At 34.8% G+C, this 16,366-nt stretch overlaps 2 protein-coding genes across 3 annotated transcripts; both read left to right on the forward strand.

Moving 5' to 3' along the window:
• The first annotated feature begins 1,110 nt into the window (after positions 1-1,110).
• LOC112191436 (methionyl-tRNA formyltransferase) lies at positions 1,111-9,085 on the forward strand. The gene is made up of 11 exons (XM_024330785.2): positions 1,111-1,274; positions 1,378-1,440; positions 1,938-2,072; positions 3,019-3,121; positions 4,589-4,659; positions 4,816-4,920; positions 5,469-5,502; positions 7,850-7,950; positions 8,056-8,115; positions 8,175-8,378; positions 8,841-9,085. Exons 1-11 carry the CDS (start codon positions 1,140-1,142, stop codon positions 8,937-8,939), a joined length of 1,110 nt encoding a protein of 369 aa, XP_024186553.1. The 5' UTR covers positions 1,111-1,139; the 3' UTR covers positions 8,940-9,085.
• A 2,875-nt stretch (positions 9,086-11,960) lies between these two features.
• LOC112195236 (heavy metal-associated isoprenylated plant protein 21) lies at positions 11,961-12,911 on the forward strand. 2 transcript variants are annotated; one of them, XM_024335611.2, is made up of 3 exons: positions 11,961-12,108; positions 12,324-12,399; positions 12,491-12,911. In XM_024335611.2, the coding sequence occupies exons 1-3, from the start codon at positions 12,037-12,039 to the stop codon at positions 12,778-12,780; spliced, it is 438 nt and encodes a 145-aa protein (XP_024191379.1). In that variant the 5' UTR covers positions 11,961-12,036; the 3' UTR covers positions 12,781-12,911. The 2 variants fall into 2 exon arrangements, with proteins under 2 accessions (XP_024191379.1, XP_024191380.1); XM_024335612.2 differs by having other exon boundaries at positions 12,026-12,108; positions 12,243-12,399.
• The last annotated feature ends 3,455 nt before the right edge of the window (positions 12,912-16,366 follow it).

Consider the following 16,366-nt stretch of genomic DNA (forward strand, 5'->3'; position numbering starts at 1 on the left):
TGCTTCTGTATGTTTGTTTGTTTTGAGTTACTTACACGAGTTTGCAAAAGCTTACCGGGTTTGTTATTCTAACCTGGTGCACTATTAATCAATGGTGTAGGGGGTCTATCCTGCAGGTTAGGGTGAACGTGATGGAGCTGTGGTCTCTTGCCATTGCAGTCGTGAGTTTAGGAACTTATTGTTATATGTACTTGTTAGTCTTCCACTGTGTAGTGAGTGTGATGGGGTTGTTTGCTTATTGAATTGTTATTTCAATTTAATTTGTAAACTTGATGTAATGAAATATATAACTCTAAAGAACGAATCTGTATTGACATTGTGGGTTCAGCGCATCATTTTGTACTTGTTTTAAAACAAAAAAATTTATAGATATTTAGTGTTGATGTTTGAAGCATCACACCCGGAGTATTTGTGTTTGTTAATTTGTGTATTAATTGTGCTTGAAAATTAGGGCATGACAATGCGCTTTAAAGTGACTCTGAACATGGAGGAATAAGGGTAATTGTGAGAGATGAGGCTGGAAACTTAATGGATTGAGATCCTAAATAGAATAAGTCCTATTAACTATTTATTTTTAGGTATAATAAGTCCTGTGCTTCCAAAAAAATGTTTATTTTTAGTATAATAAGTCCGAAATAGAATGCAAATTGGGTTTGAGAAATTGAAGTTGTGTATAAAAGATTTTTCAATGTAAACCCTAAATCCACTATAGCCCACTCTGCCTATTCTTGGTACTAGTAAAGTTTTAAACTGTGATCACGTTGTTAGTTATTTTAGAAATTGGACATTATCTTTCGTAAGAGGGTGAGAGATAAGTGGATCTCAATAACATATGTTAGTGAATCATGACATATTGGTTATTGGAATAAAATCACGTGTCTAAACATCAGTATCACTAGTGTCATGGAATGGGTGAGAGGCAAAAATAAAAAAATATTGTAGTTTCCACAAAAAAAAAAAAAAAATTATTCCTTTATTTTCAGCGGTCACTCATGCATGACTGATGACTCTTAAATTTCTGATGAAAAATCTTCTCAAAAAAAAAATTATAATAAAAAAAAAATAATAATAATAATTCCGATGAAAAGTAAAAATGATATAACAGAGGCGTTATCTGGTGTTGGTCCGGCGCGTAAGGAATGAATTCCTCCTCACTGATGTTGCGTCGGTTCTTGTGCTTCAATGCCTCGACTCCATCTTCTTCTTCTTCTTCTATTCTATGCTTCTCCTCCAACAGGAATAGGAAGCCCCTCGTCTTCTTAGGCTCTCCTCAGGTGCCCTCTCTCGCCTCATATTACGTGGATATGAATGATCAAATGTGCGTTTCGTTAATTTTTTTATATTTTTCATTGCCGCTAAATGTGCGTTGTATCGAAGGTCTCTGCAACTGTTCTTGACGCCCTGCTGAATGCATCCGGTGCCCCAGATTCTGTGTTTGAGGTGTGTTTTGGTTCAACTTATGTAACTGCTTAGTTTACTTCACATGTTCTGCTTTCCATTTGTTTTGGCCCAATTTTACTATTCTGTTCTGTTCTTGCTTTATGTTGTATAAGGAACCCCATCATATAATGGGTCTTTAAGGCACTACACAAAATGGTTATGTTTCATCTTGCATTCGTGTTTACATATAATTTAAGGTTTTCTAACATTTTGTGGAAGGAGAGCGCATATTGGATGTTCTAAAATTAAGAAGAGAGTTGAGGTTTTGGTATAGTAGCCTTATCAATTGGTGGCTTGTGTTGGTTCCTCATAAGGCATAGCTAAGGCTTATTTATTTATTTATTTATTTATTTATTTTTCCCTCAGTTTTGCCACTCTTGTACAAATTTAGGCTTTCCTTGAAGAAATTATCTTTCATACAAGCAACGTTATTTTTCTTATGAATTGACTTTGACTAATTGCTTTGCAAGATAGATGACTAATTTGGTATGATTTAGGTTGCAGCGATTGTGACTCAACCACCTTCCAGGAAGAATAGGGGGAAGAAGGTGCTGCCGTCTCCTTTAGCACAACATGCTCTTGACAGAGGCTTTCCTTCAGACCTCATTTTCACACCTGCACGAGCTAGAGAGGTAATTTGGTATCATCTTTTATTTTTTATTGCTTATAAATGACCTATATGTCCATTAGTTACAACAGAGTTAACTGTAAAAACATTTTGGTTAGCCTTTGTGCTGTATAACTGCAATCTTTCAGTTCTTATACTGATGGAAATCATAAACTCCCAACTCTTGTAATAGTATCGCATTGTTCAGTTTAGTGGGAGATAGTTTAAGATGATTATGAAGCTCCACAATTTCTTCTTTAAGTGGATATTGACATGTGTGTGTCTGTGCGTGTGTTCGTATATTTTAAATCTTCCATTTACTAAATAATCAACCCTAGGATTACACATGAACTCTTGTTTACATGCTCATGGCCCCAAATTATTTGCTGACTTGGTATCTCTTTAAATACGTAATTAGTGTTTTCTTATATTTATAAATACATGCACTGCAGAACCTTTTAAATTTTAGCCTGCAACATGAGCAATGTTTTATTATTTCATGTTATATGAGACTGCAGTTTACACTGAAATTATTGATTGATATAGTAATGCTGTGTTTCTCTGTTAGTTATTTCTTTTATTAAGGTTTTAACTAGGATGACATGGTACCTAATTTTGGATCCAATTTGGTTGAGAAATTTTGTATTCTGTTATGGGTAGCATCCCATCATTTGGTATATTGTTTGACCTATCATATTTTAACTTGCTGGGATACTAAGTGCAATTTTACTTTGTAGGCATATTTACTAGGCCAGTAAAAATAATATGGCATTTCATACATAACCATGGGAGTAGCCTTTTAGCAGTAGCAGTGATCCAATACTGTTTCTTGTTACATGACAGTGATTATAAGAGTTTTCGTATGTATATTCTCAGTGTTTCCTTACATTACTGTTTCTGAAGATTTTGACACTTTTAGAAAATGGTCATTTTATTTGAAGAGGGCTCATATATGCATACTGTATGTGCAGGATATGTTCCTGTCCAGCTTAAGAGCTTTGCAGCCAGAACTTTGCATCACTGCCGCATATGGGAACATTTTACCTAGCAAGTTTCTTAATATCCCGACTTTGGGTTAGTTGAATGAAATTTTCTAACGACATTTATACGGTTTTCTTTTCTGCAACATTTGAACACAAATGAACTATACTCGTTAGTTTATGTTTAGTCATCAAGACATTAGAATTCTGTCTATGACTATTCAAATGCATGGCTATGTGATAAGCATGTTTACTTGAGTAGGGAGTTATTCCATTGTGCACATTAATTAAAAAGAATCAGGAGAAATTCTGGGCCCGCATGTGCCCTACATGAATTGAGGAAGTACATTTTGAATTCATTATTTATTGTCTTGGCTAGAATGTATTGTGTTAGTTTCATCTGGACCAGACGAGAGTGGTCACTGGAGTCTCATTGTTAATATTCATTCATTCTAAAGGCATTTGATGATCAACCCCGCCAATCCTCAGCTCATTCCTCTTTTCCATAATATGGACTAAAGTTCCTCCTAGTTGAGGGTGTTAGCTTGGATAATTGCTCTAGGAAAAGTTTGATACCTGTGCCATGGTTCAGAGGAGTTATTCCAACATTCACATTAATTGAAAAGAATCTGGAGAAATTCTGTGTTTGCATATGCACCACGTGAACTGAGGAAGTGCATTTTGAATTCATTATTTATTGTCTTGGCTAGAAGGTATTGTTGTTAGTTTCATCTGGACCAGACAAGAGAGAGTGGTTGCTGGAGTCATCTGGTCAGTATTCATGTAAATCATTCTGAAGGCATTTGATGGTCAACCTCTCCATTCCTCACCTCATTCCTTTTTTCCATAATATGGGCTATAGTCATCTGGTTAGCTTGGATAATTGCTCATGGAAAGGTTTGACACCCGTGCCATCATCCAGAGGCAAAGGCCTGATATGTGTCTTTCCCGTAATTGGTGTGTACTGTAGAGATTTTTCTGAATGTGTGAAGCATTTGTTTTTATGATGTGCAGTTGCATCACTCTATGGAACAGGGTTTTTGGGGAGTCAAATCTGAGTTGGGACAATCCAGCAGATTGTGTGGCCTTATTCTGTGAAAGGCATGAGATATAGAAGTCTTTTTATGGGAGAGAAGGGTTTGGTCTTGCGAAGATGCACTGTAATGGCTGTTTCTCAGGTCATTTGTATGGAGAGAAACAAGAGAACTTTCAATCATGTCAAGGGTGAAGGAGGAACTCGAGTTTTTGTTCGTTTAGGAAACTCTATGGGCATCATTTTCCTCATAATTCAGTCGTAGTTCTTGACTTCTTTCTATGCTTTACTTTAGAACTGGAATGCTGTTGTTGTTAAGTTTATGTTGTTTTGCTTGATGCTATCTTGAGTGCAGTCTCATTTCTTTAGATAATGTTGTCAGTGAACATCTGGTTCCTCTTGTTTGTACTTTTTAACTTTTTAAGAAGAATGTTCTAGTGAGAAATAAAATTAAGGTCAGAATTTTTCTTTCCCTCATGGTTATCTCTGCCAGCATTGTTTCTCAATCAAAAGTGACTGCCTTCTCAGGCACAGTAAATATACACCCAAGTTTGCTGCCGTTGTATCGTGGTGCAGCACCTGTTCAAAGAGCTTTGCAGGTGTTTTGAGATTCGGTATTCCTTATTTCATATAATAATGGAAATTAGCATATATGTTAGCCACATGTAAATTATTGCGAAAATTATAACTTCTGTTAGCCACGTGTAAACTTTCTGACTCTGGATATTATCTAAATTTTTTATTTTCCAAATTAGGATGGTGTCAAAGAAACAGGAGTATCCTTGGCATTTACTGTCCGTGCGCTGGATGCTGGACCTGTGATAGCCAGTCAAAGACTGGAAATTAATGATCAAATGAAGGTATTAACAATGCTTTTGTGGCATTAATGCTTATATGAAACTTATGGGTGCAAAAATTTTAGATTTTATACGTGATATTACTACTTCTCAGAAAAAGAATGCGTAATTCTTAAGTCTGAGTCAAATACTGATTTTTCTGGAGGAAGTAGTTGTGCACAAGTTGTGGTGGAAGATCTTTGATACATGCTATCTTATGTGTACATGTTTTTTGTATTTCGGTACCGACAAGTTAGTTGAAATTCTTGGCCAAAATAAAGGGAAAATGGTTGACCTTTATATCTGTGATGCCAAAGTTATGGGTCCAAGTTAGCAATGGTCCATATAGATCGAGCAGTAGCTGTACCTTGAAATGCAAGACCTACAAAACACGGTGGTTTCTGTGTGCTTGAGGATACAACAATGATAGCCAATACTGATGTTTATTCCTTACATTGAAAATTTCCCCTCTGGAATAACCTTTTAGATTATTCACAAATATCAAAATTATGTTAGGGTTGCTGCAACTTCCGAAGCAGTTCCTCATTTATATCTATTCTGGGTAAATGCAGGCACCAGATTTGCTTGCTCTCCTATTTTCTGAAGGTACGCTTTATTCTGTTAGTCCCTTTGTCTTAAAAACCTATCTCATGGATTGTAACTGATTCAAGAACAGTTCTCTTTGTTTTAATTTTTTTTTTTTTTTTAAAATCTATACTGCCTCTTCAGCTTCATTAACAAGAGCCACATGTAACAGCTACATAAGGGCTGCATAAGGTGATGAGTCTTATAATATATATATATATATATATATATATATATATATATATATATGGATTAATTTCAGTTTACCCCCCCCATGAAGTTTGGGGGTGTCATCATTTCACCCCCTGTATTTTCAATTTTGAATTTTTACCCCTAAACTTTCCAATTTCAATCAGTCGTGTCCAATTTTTACTATTCCGTCCAAATTGGACGTTAAGTTTGACTTTTGAGGGCTAAAATGGTCATTTCAACATAAAAAAATTAAAAAATTAATTATTATTATTTATTTTTTTTCTGTTTTTTAGTTTTTTTTTTCTTCTTTTTTTCTGTTTCTTAGTTTATTTTTTATTTTTTATTTTGTCTTCAACCTATACACCACAAGTTATAATAGGTTTATATAAGAACAAAAAAATACTCTAGGTGGTTGAAAGCCGCTCGCTGGTCTACGATATTTGTGACATATCTCCGATAAAGTGAAGAATTTAGGATATATCCCCAATAAAGTGAAGAAATATCTGTAAAAAAATAATTTTACACTTGTATCTGTAAATAAATATCTGTAAAAAATGATTTTACACAAATATTTCTTCACTTTATTGGGGATATATAGATATTTACAGATAAAGTGTAAAATCATTTTTTATAGATATTTCTTCACTTTATTGGGGATATATCATAAAATTCTTCAATTTATTGGAGATATATCACAAATATCGTAAACCAAAAATGATTTTACATAGATATTTCTTCACTTTATTGGGGATATACAGATATTTATTTACAGATAAAGTGTAAAATTATTTTTTTACAGATATTTCTTCACTTTATTGGGGATATATCCTAAATTCTTCACTTTATCGGAGATATGTCACAAATATCGTAGACCAGCGAGCGGCTTTCAACTACCTAGAGTATTTTTTTTGTTTTTATAAACCTATTATAACTTCTGGTGTATAGGTTGAAGACAAAATAATATAAAAAAATAAAAAATAAAACGAAGAAACAAATTTTTTTTTAAAAAAAAAAAACTAAAAAACAGAATTTTTTTTTTTTTAATTTTTATGTTGAAATGACCATTTTAGCCCTCAAAAGTCAAACTTAACGTCCAATTTTGACGGAATAGTAGAAATTGAACACGACTGATTGAAATTGGAAAGTTTAGGGGGTAAAAATTCAAAATTGAAAGTACAGGGGGTGAAATGATGACACCCCCAAACCTTAGGGGGGTAAACTGAAATTAATCCTATATATATATAGAACGCGGTCTCGCTTTGAAATTTCAGAGCGAGGTTAGGGTTTAGGGTCACATTTCGGTCGCATATCCACATCTCAACCGTTTAGTTTTTAGGTCCTAATGTATAGATCATCTCTGTAAAATTTCAACAAAATTGATGGTCTTTAAGGTATCTAACTCGCTTAAACCAATAAACGAACTGAATCTGTCCAACTTGAACCGTACTAGCTATAAAGTAGTTATCAATGCCTTAACGACCATTAATTTGGCTGAAATTTTGCAGAGATGATCTATACATTAGTACCTAGAAACTGAACGGTTGAGATGTGGATATGCGACCGAAAAGTGATCCTATACCTTAACCTCGCTCTGGATAGGATCTGTATGTGTGTGTGTGTGTATATATTAAGACTTGTATATATATGTATATATGTATACTTTCTATGATCTCCACATGTCTTGTCTAAGATTTAATCTCTCTCTCTCTCTACACACACAAATATATGTGTGTATGTAATTATTATTTTTTTTGTTTACTTGAAACCTATCCGGTATCCTGTTTCTGAATTTATTTTTAAGTCAATAGAAAGTAGATTGGTCCTGTATCATTTCCAAGACCAAAAAAAAAAAAGCCGTAACTAACTAAATTAATAGGTATTGAAAAAAGATACAGATTGCTCTGAAGATTCCCATCTAATCTTTCTTTTCCAAAGTACAAATTTACGGCATGAATACCTCATTTGCTTTGAAGATTTCTAAGGCTGCCTCACCAGACGGCCAATAAATGTTGACACGTCCTTATTTCACATATACCACTGTCCTGTAGTAGGTTACATTGAACAGTTGCTGTTGTGCTCCATAGTTTAGTTGATCTGTCTAAGTACGATCAATATCACCAGTTTCCTGTTGCTTCAGTTACAAATCATTTTAGTAACCTACTTGCTTATTATGCAGGATCCAAACTATTGATTCACCAGCTTCCTTCCATATTTGATGGTTCAGCTAAATTAAAAGCGCAGTCCCAGGATGACTCTAAAGCTACATTAGCTCCAAAGGTAGTTAACTAAGTAGTATATTTGTTTGCTGCAGCAGAGCAGTGGCCTAATATGTTTTTAATGGTTAGTTTCTTGTGCAAGTATAATTTATTTTGTGTTACATAGATTTCTCCTGAGGAGTCATGGCTATCATTTGATCAGGAAGCTGTAGTCCTACATAACAAGGTATGGTCTTTCCTTTTCCTAAGATTTTATTGCAGAGTGATAACTTGCAACCTCTATAGGTTCGTGCATTTGCAGGATGGCCTGGAACTCGAGCTAAAGTTGTAGTTGTTGACAACAAAAACGGTCACCGCAATATGCTGGAGCTTAAAATTATCACAACCAAAGTTTGCAGCCAAAGCAATATTCAGGTCAACCAAGCAGATGACATCTCTTTTCGAAAGGGTGCATTAGTATTCCCCTGTGGCGGGTCCACATCACTTGAGGTGCGTTTGCATTTAACCAATATCTGATACTGTAGTATTACTGCTAGGATAGGATCATGACATACGGTTATGCCGTCTGTTTTCTGAACCATTTCTAGTGCTCTCCAAGGTGTTGTTCTTGTAAGAACACATTTACCAAAATTGTTTTGGAACACATTCTATCCAAACACCAACTTCCAAAAGTCATGTGTTACTTTCTTGTTTTATTTATTGTTGTGTTACCCCCCCACCCAAAAAAAAGAAAAAAAGAAGAAGAAGCCTTTCTATGATCTATTACAAACTGAATCTTACGATTTTGCCTTTTTTTCCTGTAGTTTGTTTATCATCTACCTAAACACGTCGGAAGAATATGGAATGGTGCATTTGATACCACCAATTCTCCGACTAAATGTACATTGTGCTTTCAAATTGATATATATATATATATATATATATATATTTTTTTTTTGGCAACTTGATCAGGTGCTGGAGATTCAGCTTCCTGGTAAGAAGGTTATGAATGCAGCTGCCTTCTGGAACGGTTTACGTGGTCAACAACTTAAAAGATTTGTTGATGAGTAATATTGTAGGTTCTTTTTTTCCTTCTTTTCTACTAATTCATTTAGTTAATTTCATTGGAATTGATACTCGATCAAAGATGGGCAGATGTAATGTTATCAGAAAATTGTTAAAAGTTGGTATTTGTTAATGAATAGCAGATTTCTCGAGATAGTTTCTTATGAAGTGTGGTTATAGCATCTAAAAGGGATCATTTCACTTTTGGAAGGAAGAAAGGGTGAGAAAGGAAGTGGAGGAGGGGGCGTAGGCTGATAAAATAAATCAGTCTTATTTTTAAAAGCGAGGCTGACATTCATTTTATGCTCAGATTATTGTCGAAGCATCGACAATGCTAAAAGGGCACTTTTTTTTTTCCTCTCTCTCTCTCTCTTTTTTGAATAAAGCACTTTTTTCTTTTATGATGCGTAAAGTGACATGCGAATATTTGGCTTTTCTTTATTAAAAACAAAAGAGCCACAGTATATCTAAAGCAGCTTTGCAAGTTTTGAAAAACAAATTATTATAGCTTTATAAAATATTCCCAATCAGGTCAATAAATTCAAAACCCTTTCCAATTAGATTTATGTTTCCTTACGAACAAGGTTGAAAATTTGTTCAAGGTCCAATGTTTCCTAATCATGTGTTTTGCCCTTCAATTAATTGTGTTTATTCTGTCTATTATTGTCAAACAATAACTAGCTTATTGTCAAGGGATAAACTTTAGGGTTAATTACATATAAGTACATATTTGAATGTTCTTTTAGCCATAAGGCCACCAATTATTTTTTTTCCTTATAAGGTCACTAGAATAAAAAAGGTATCAAATTTTGGATATAAAAATTAATATATTTACATAAATGCCACTAGAGTAAAAAGTTAACAATCATCCTTTATACCCTATACCCTAAACCCTAAACCCAACAAAAATAAAACCCTAAACCCTAAACCCTGTGCTTGGAACGATGAGACCTCTCGCCGTTCAGGTCGTACGTTAGGTTGATAAAGAAACCAGGCGGTTAGTTTTCTTAGGTAGAAGGGTAAAATGGACAGAGAAAAAATAATTTAAAGAGGCAAGTGGCTTTATGTGCACAAAACAATTTAGGTGGCCTTATGGCTAATATAAGTCTCAAAGTGACACTTGTTTGTAATTTTCTATAAACTTTATTACCAAGTCACAAATCCGACAGTAACTATTTTACTATTGAACAACTAAATACAAACAAGAAATCCTAAATCGTTAAGGACTTCTTCAGACTCCGTCAGATCTAGCAGTTGTGGCTTCTTATTGTGCTGTCGGTAAGAATGCGGCAAGGATTGGCTGGGTTTGTTTGGTGATTCGGTAAGGATTGAGGCGACAAGTATAATGTTGGTCTCGTTGATTTGACGTAAGAAGAAGAGTAGGGGTGGCGTTTTGCTAATCGACGGGTCTTCTTTCTGTTGACTTGGGCTGTGCTTTGGTGGTCGCTACTAAGGTAGTCGGCAGACTTGGTGACTGATGCTATGGAAAGGCCGGCCGCTAGAAATCTTGAGGGCGGTGATGATAGGTGGGCAGAAGATGGCCAGTGCTTTTGCTAGCTTCGCTTGTGTTTGGGGTTGGGCCTTGGGGCCTGGACTCAGATTTGGGTTATCTGGGTCGATTTCATGGGCTTTCAAGGAGGGTGCCGTACCACCCTCACTTATTACTTAGTGATTTGGGCAGGCTTGGCCTAAGAAATAGACATTCTTGAGCAGTTGAGTTGATTTATGGTCTAAGGCCAATCATGTTCAAATCATGATTTCTATTGGAGTTGGTAATTATCTGGGATAAGACTAATTTTTTTCAAGCGGCGTATGGTAAAGAGTTGCTCCTATTTGTTTGCTAGGAAGGTGTTCTGTTAGTACCGGCCACAATGACCTACAAGCTAATAGAAGGCCAGTCAGTTTTTTTTCCCCCTAGGAGACACTGAGTTGTTTTTTGTTTATAAGATAATAGCAAATTCAAAACAGATTTGTAATGAGTTGCATTTACTTGATAGAGTTTTGGGATTCTTATCTGTTATCCTATTCAAGTACATGTTACACTCTAGCCCCTTTTTTAATGACTATTAACTCTAATTATATAAATATCCATTGAAAAAAAAAAACTACCTAATACAAAAGAAATTGGAATTCATATCACTTTTTGACAATAAAAAGTTTATTCTTTGACAATAAAAAGTTTATTCTCTGACAATAAAAAGTTTATTGGTTTGACAATCAATTTCTAATTGTCACAAGCAGACTGGAAATAAACTTCTAATTGACAGTTTTACGTTGTTATAATTTCTGTCTTTGAATTTAATGCATGTGGTTGAGATCCCGTTTTCCCTCATTGTCCCTTAAAACTATCCATCCTTTTCCATTTATCTATACTATAAAAAAAGGCTTGCGGTTTGGTGTAACTGGCTTCAACAAATTTTGTCGGTTATGTCACCACTATGTTAAAACAAATAGAGTAGCTAGCTAGAAAAACACTTTTTGCTAGTTGGTGCCTGGTTGAATACATTTTTTCGGTTGAGACTCGTGATATCATTTCAACATGTTCTCTAAATGCTTATTGTAATCAAGAGTTTAGACTCATTGTTTTCCTCTTGTATTTGACAGTTTCATTAATCAAGGCTTGAGGGCAACTGCATCAGTCATTTATTAAATAAAAATATAAAAAAAACAAAAAAAAATCATAAAATTGAGAAAGTGAGTGAGAAGAAAACTTTCACGTTCTCCTCATTTCAACAATAACATGTGTATCGCATGGATATAAAGTTAGTAATTTTAAAGCAAGCTATAATTGGGGTTATAATCTAAATAAATTTACAAAAAGCAAACTTACAATTATTCCCACTAACCAAACTGATGTATAATAAATTAGACGCAGAGCAAAAGCAGTGTTTATTAGCCGATGCTTTGTGGGCATTTTATTAGACTAAAGATTCTAACCAATGTTTTCTAGCCAATGCCTCATTTCTAACCAATGCTTTATGGAGCATTCTATTTGACTCTAAAATTCTAGCCAATAAGCAACAAATCTCCTTGTAATTTAGTCATATAAATACCAACTCTCTGAGTTGGAGTGTATCAATCAATCTTCTCTACTCTTTGCTTAATGGGTGCTCTTAATTATCTTTCCAACTTTTGCACTGTCACTAGAACAAGGACCAAGAGGAAAACAATGCAGGTACTCATCATAGTTATTACATACCAATTGGGCAATAGTAGAATGACTAGAATCATGAAATTAAACACTTCATCCTTGTACTAGTTCTCCTCCCCAGCTTTAATTCCACTCTATCTGCATATATGTGTCAATAGAATAGGTGCAGATGCCATAGCTAGTTTCCTCTGAGGAGTTGTTTGCTGAAACATGGATTATGTTTTCCCATTGATTCCCAGAAAGTTGAGATCAAAGTCAAAATGGATTGTGATGGCTGTGAAAGAAAAGTTAAGAAGGCTGTTTCGACTATGAAAGGTCTCTCTCTCTCTCTCTCTCTCTCTCTCTCTCTCTCTCTCTCTCTCCAATTACATCTATAGTCAACAAACCATGCACTAATGGTACGCAGGTGTAGAAAGTGTGGAGGTGAACCGAAAACAAAGTCGGGTAATTGTAAACGGGTATGTGGAAGCAAACAGGGTTTTGAAGAGAGTTAAGAGCACGGGCAAAAGAGCTGAAATTTGGCCATACATCCCTCAACATGTTGTCCATTATCCACACGCCTCCGGAGCCTACGACAAAAGGGCACCACCAGGTCACGTTAAGAATACATTTGCTTTTCCGGCCTCTGATGCATCTGACAACAACATTGTCTCATTTTTCAGTGATGACAATGTAAATGCTTGTTCTATAATGTAGAATCTTACAAAATCAATCAACTTGCCTTTAATTTCCTTCTTAATCAATAATACCATAGTTGACTACTTGATTCCAGAGTTTGAATAAATCAAATTCTAAATGTCAATGGACATCAAATGTTTGGCTCAATTGATTTTAGTGTGTTATCAACTTATCTAATGTAGAACAACAAAAACGATCATTAAAGTTGGAAAGTATATTTACATTGCGGTTTATCGTATATGGAGATTAAGAACTAGCTATGAATCATACGGCTTTAGGTCATTGAAAATCACTTGTATAAACAAATAAAATGAAAACATATGGATTTTGAAAGCAAAGGTTTTATGTATCATTTTTTTTTTTTTGAGATTTTTATTTAAAAATTAGATTAAGTAATTTCAATGACAAAAAATAAAATAAAAGTAAGATAGATAGAATGATGGAATGCATAACACCATAGGACCACAATGGAGTTCAAGATTTTCCTCTCAAATTTGAAATCATATAAAATGATGATTTTTAATTAAGTTTTCCACGTTTCGTCGGGTCTCTACTTAGAAGGTTGAAAAGAAAGCTAAATCGATTACTTGTAATTGCAGTGATTAAATCCTAGGCATAAAGAAGAAAGAAAGTGCAGAATTTAATCATCATACTGCTAGATTTCAATCCTGATTTCCTTAAGGTTACAAGTAACCGAAATTCGGCGCATTAAGTTTTGTCATTGATTAATGTAACTCTCTAGCAATTATTACCATAAGTATAAGATAAAAAAAAGTACTTTTGATAACAATTACCCTGCGCAACAATTTTAAATACTACCCAACTTTCAAGAGAAGAATCACCAGATCGAGAGTTAGAGTGATCGGGGAACCACAATCTAGAGAATCCGAAATGGAAATAGAACTAAGCAATGAGAAAATTTCACCATACTCATGCCATAATATCAATTGCAGGGAGCCCTTCTAATGAGGACTACTAAAATGAGGATTAGTTGAGGACTTTCTAAATAACGGTTTGGGAGACCCACTTTTTGATTACATTATGACAAATCAACCGTTAGATGTTTATGTATGCATAAGTGGTCCTCATTAGGAGGGATCCCATTAATTGAAATACAAATTCTCCAATTCTATATTCCAAGTCCAACTTATCACGACATAGATGAAGGAGGAGTAAACCTAAACCATACATTAAGAGTAAAAAAAAAAACTAAAGTAAGAGTACACAAAGCATATGAATAACATCAATTTTTCCCAATTACGCACAGTAAAGGAGCTATAAACCATTCTAATATAAAATTTCAATTATGTATTCATCTAATTATATGTTTTGCTGTACATCCTCTTATACCCAAAACCATAGCAAACTATAAACACAAATACTCAGTAGTCAGATTTAGAGCAACTCCAACAGCTTCCCCATAATTTTTATATTATAGAGAAGCAAAAGTCAAACCTTTAGCCTATTTTTCTTCTCCAACTCCAACAGATTCCCTAGTTTACAGTAATCTATAAAATCTTCATATTCTTCTTTAAAATTTTGGAGTTTGCTGTAAATATAGGGAATTTGGTTTTCTCTCTCCTCACTTTCCCTAAAATAGAGATAGTTATAGAGAATCTGTTGGAGCAAAAGAGGCTCATTTTTCCCTAAAGTAGAGAAAAATCAAACTATAGGGAATCTGTTGGAGTTGCTCTAAGGAGTCAAATTTAAAGAAAGCTAAAGCTGGGAATCCAGATGAAAAATTAGGTTACTTGCAATTGGAAAATTGACCTAATAAAAAATTCTCTTAGCTGCTTGATAAAGATCCTTCGGATCCGATGAGAAGAATGCAAAACCCAGACCTCTCTCTCTCTCTATGTGGATCAAAACGGTGATAAAAATCCAACCCTCCCTCTCTCTCTCTCTCCCTATTTCTCTCTATGTGGATCAAACCGGTGATCAAAATCCAACCCTCCCTCTCTTTCTCTCTGAAATACCAAACATGTAGATGCAATAAGACAAGAGGAGAGTATGTTTTCTTGAGAGAGAGAGAGAGAGCTAATCAATTTGGGTAAATTTTATTTTATTTTTCATAAAAAAGAAGTACAAGAGGTTAAATACAGGAGCCTCTAGGGCATTCGTTAGTCCCTGTGGAGTTTTGGTGGAGATTCTTTCACGTTTTCACAACAATTTGGAATTACAGTAATTTTTGGTGTTAGTAGGAGTAGCTTTTAGTATTTGTGAGAGTAATTTTTGGTGTTGGTCAGAGTAGTTTTTGGCAATGATGAGATAACTTTTAGTGTTGGTGGCTGGTGGGAGTAGCTTTTAGTATTGGTGCGAGTAACTTTGAGTGTAGATAGCTTTTGGTGTTGGTTAGAATAGCTTTTGTTGTTGCTGAGAATAATTTTTGGCGTTGATAAGAGTAGCTTTTGGTGCTAGTCAGAATTGCTTTTGTAACCTCGCTGGAATTCACCAGAGACCTTATCAGAGTTCGCCAAACCTTGCTGGAAGTCATCGGAGACCTTGCCAAAGTTTGACGAAGGACAAGAGGAGAAAAGAAAGTGATTGGTGGCTTTTTATTCTTGTGGAATTCTTTTAAGAGTTAATTAGATTTAAGTCCAAAACTTACAGCCCATATTAGATGCAGTCCAGATGAATTTTTTTTATTAATCGCGGTCCTATGACTCAGCTGCCACATTGGATTTATTTCCATTTTTATCTTGCTGACTCAACACCTAAATTTTTCATTCCTAACATACCCTCATTTAATATATTTTGCATAATAAACAGTAAAAACCAATACATTAATTGTAATCCTAAATTATAGCAGGGAGGATAATTTTTCGGAGGTAAGCCGTGTTTTAGATGATTGTAAAGAGTATCTTTCTACTTTTCAATCATTTAAAATAAGGCATATCTACCGTGAAGCAAATGGTGTTGCACATAGGCTTGCACACCTTGCTAGTGTTGCAGGACTTGATGATGTATGGTTAGAGGAGACTCCTGCTATTATTCAGGATGTACTCTACGAGGATATTTGTAATGTTACTAATGTAGCACGGGGTTTAGGTTTTATGTCCCCCCCGTTGCAAAATTCTACTATTAATATAATAAATGGAACCGGGCGTGGGGCTGAGCCTCCCAGTTAGGCTGGGTTCCAAACCCCTTTAAAAAAAAAAAAAAAAAAATTAGCAAATTTAATGTGTTAACTTTAATTTATATTATTAGTTTCTTGATTGAATTCAAAATATAAATCTATACGTTTCGACACATTTACAGAGAAGCGAATGGTGTTGCAGATAGATTAGCACACCTTGCTAGTGTGGGTTTGCTTGATGATGTATGATTAGAGGAGACTCCTGCTATTATTCAGGATGTACTCTATGAGGATATTAGTGGTTTGTATTCTGAGGCTAGGGGTTTAGGTTTTATGTCCCCCCCCGATGCCTAATTCACTATTAATAAATGGAACCGGGCGTGGGGCTGAGCCTCCCAGCTAGACTGGGTTCCAAACCCTTTTAAAAAAAAAAGAAGATTTATTCTTCCTTGATCTTGCCTGTCACGCATTGTCTTCTTCTTGCTCCTTTTTTCTACTGAATCATCGTTTTTTTTTCCTCTTCTTGTT

Source organism: Rosa chinensis, chromosome 3 (assembly GCF_002994745.2).
Source record: "Rosa chinensis cultivar Old Blush chromosome 3, RchiOBHm-V2, whole genome shotgun sequence".
NCBI classification, from domain to species: Eukaryota; Viridiplantae; Streptophyta; class Magnoliopsida; order Rosales; family Rosaceae; genus Rosa; species Rosa chinensis.

Excerpts from the sequence above, each read along its gene's own strand:
- LOC112191436 (XM_024330785.2), top strand. The coding sequence starts at position 1,140 with ATGAATTCCTCCTCACTGATGTTGCGTCGGTTCTTGTGCTTCAATGCC. Across the intron at positions 1,275-1,377 it reads TCTTCTTAGGCTCTCCTCAG|GTCTCTGCAACTGTTCTTGA; the intron begins GTGCCCTCTCTC and ends GTTGTATCGAAG. Across the intron at positions 3,122-4,588 it reads TCTTAATATCCCGACTTTGG|GCACAGTAAATATACACCCA; the intron begins GTTAGTTGAATG and ends CTGCCTTCTCAG.
- LOC112195236 (XM_024335611.2), top strand. The coding sequence starts at position 12,037 with ATGGGTGCTCTTAATTATCTTTCCAACTTTTGCACTGTCACTAGAACA. Across the intron at positions 12,109-12,323 it reads CCAAGAGGAAAACAATGCAG|AAAGTTGAGATCAAAGTCAA; the intron begins GTACTCATCATA and ends ATTGATTCCCAG. Across the intron at positions 12,400-12,490 it reads GGCTGTTTCGACTATGAAAG|GTGTAGAAAGTGTGGAGGTG; the intron begins GTCTCTCTCTCT and ends AATGGTACGCAG.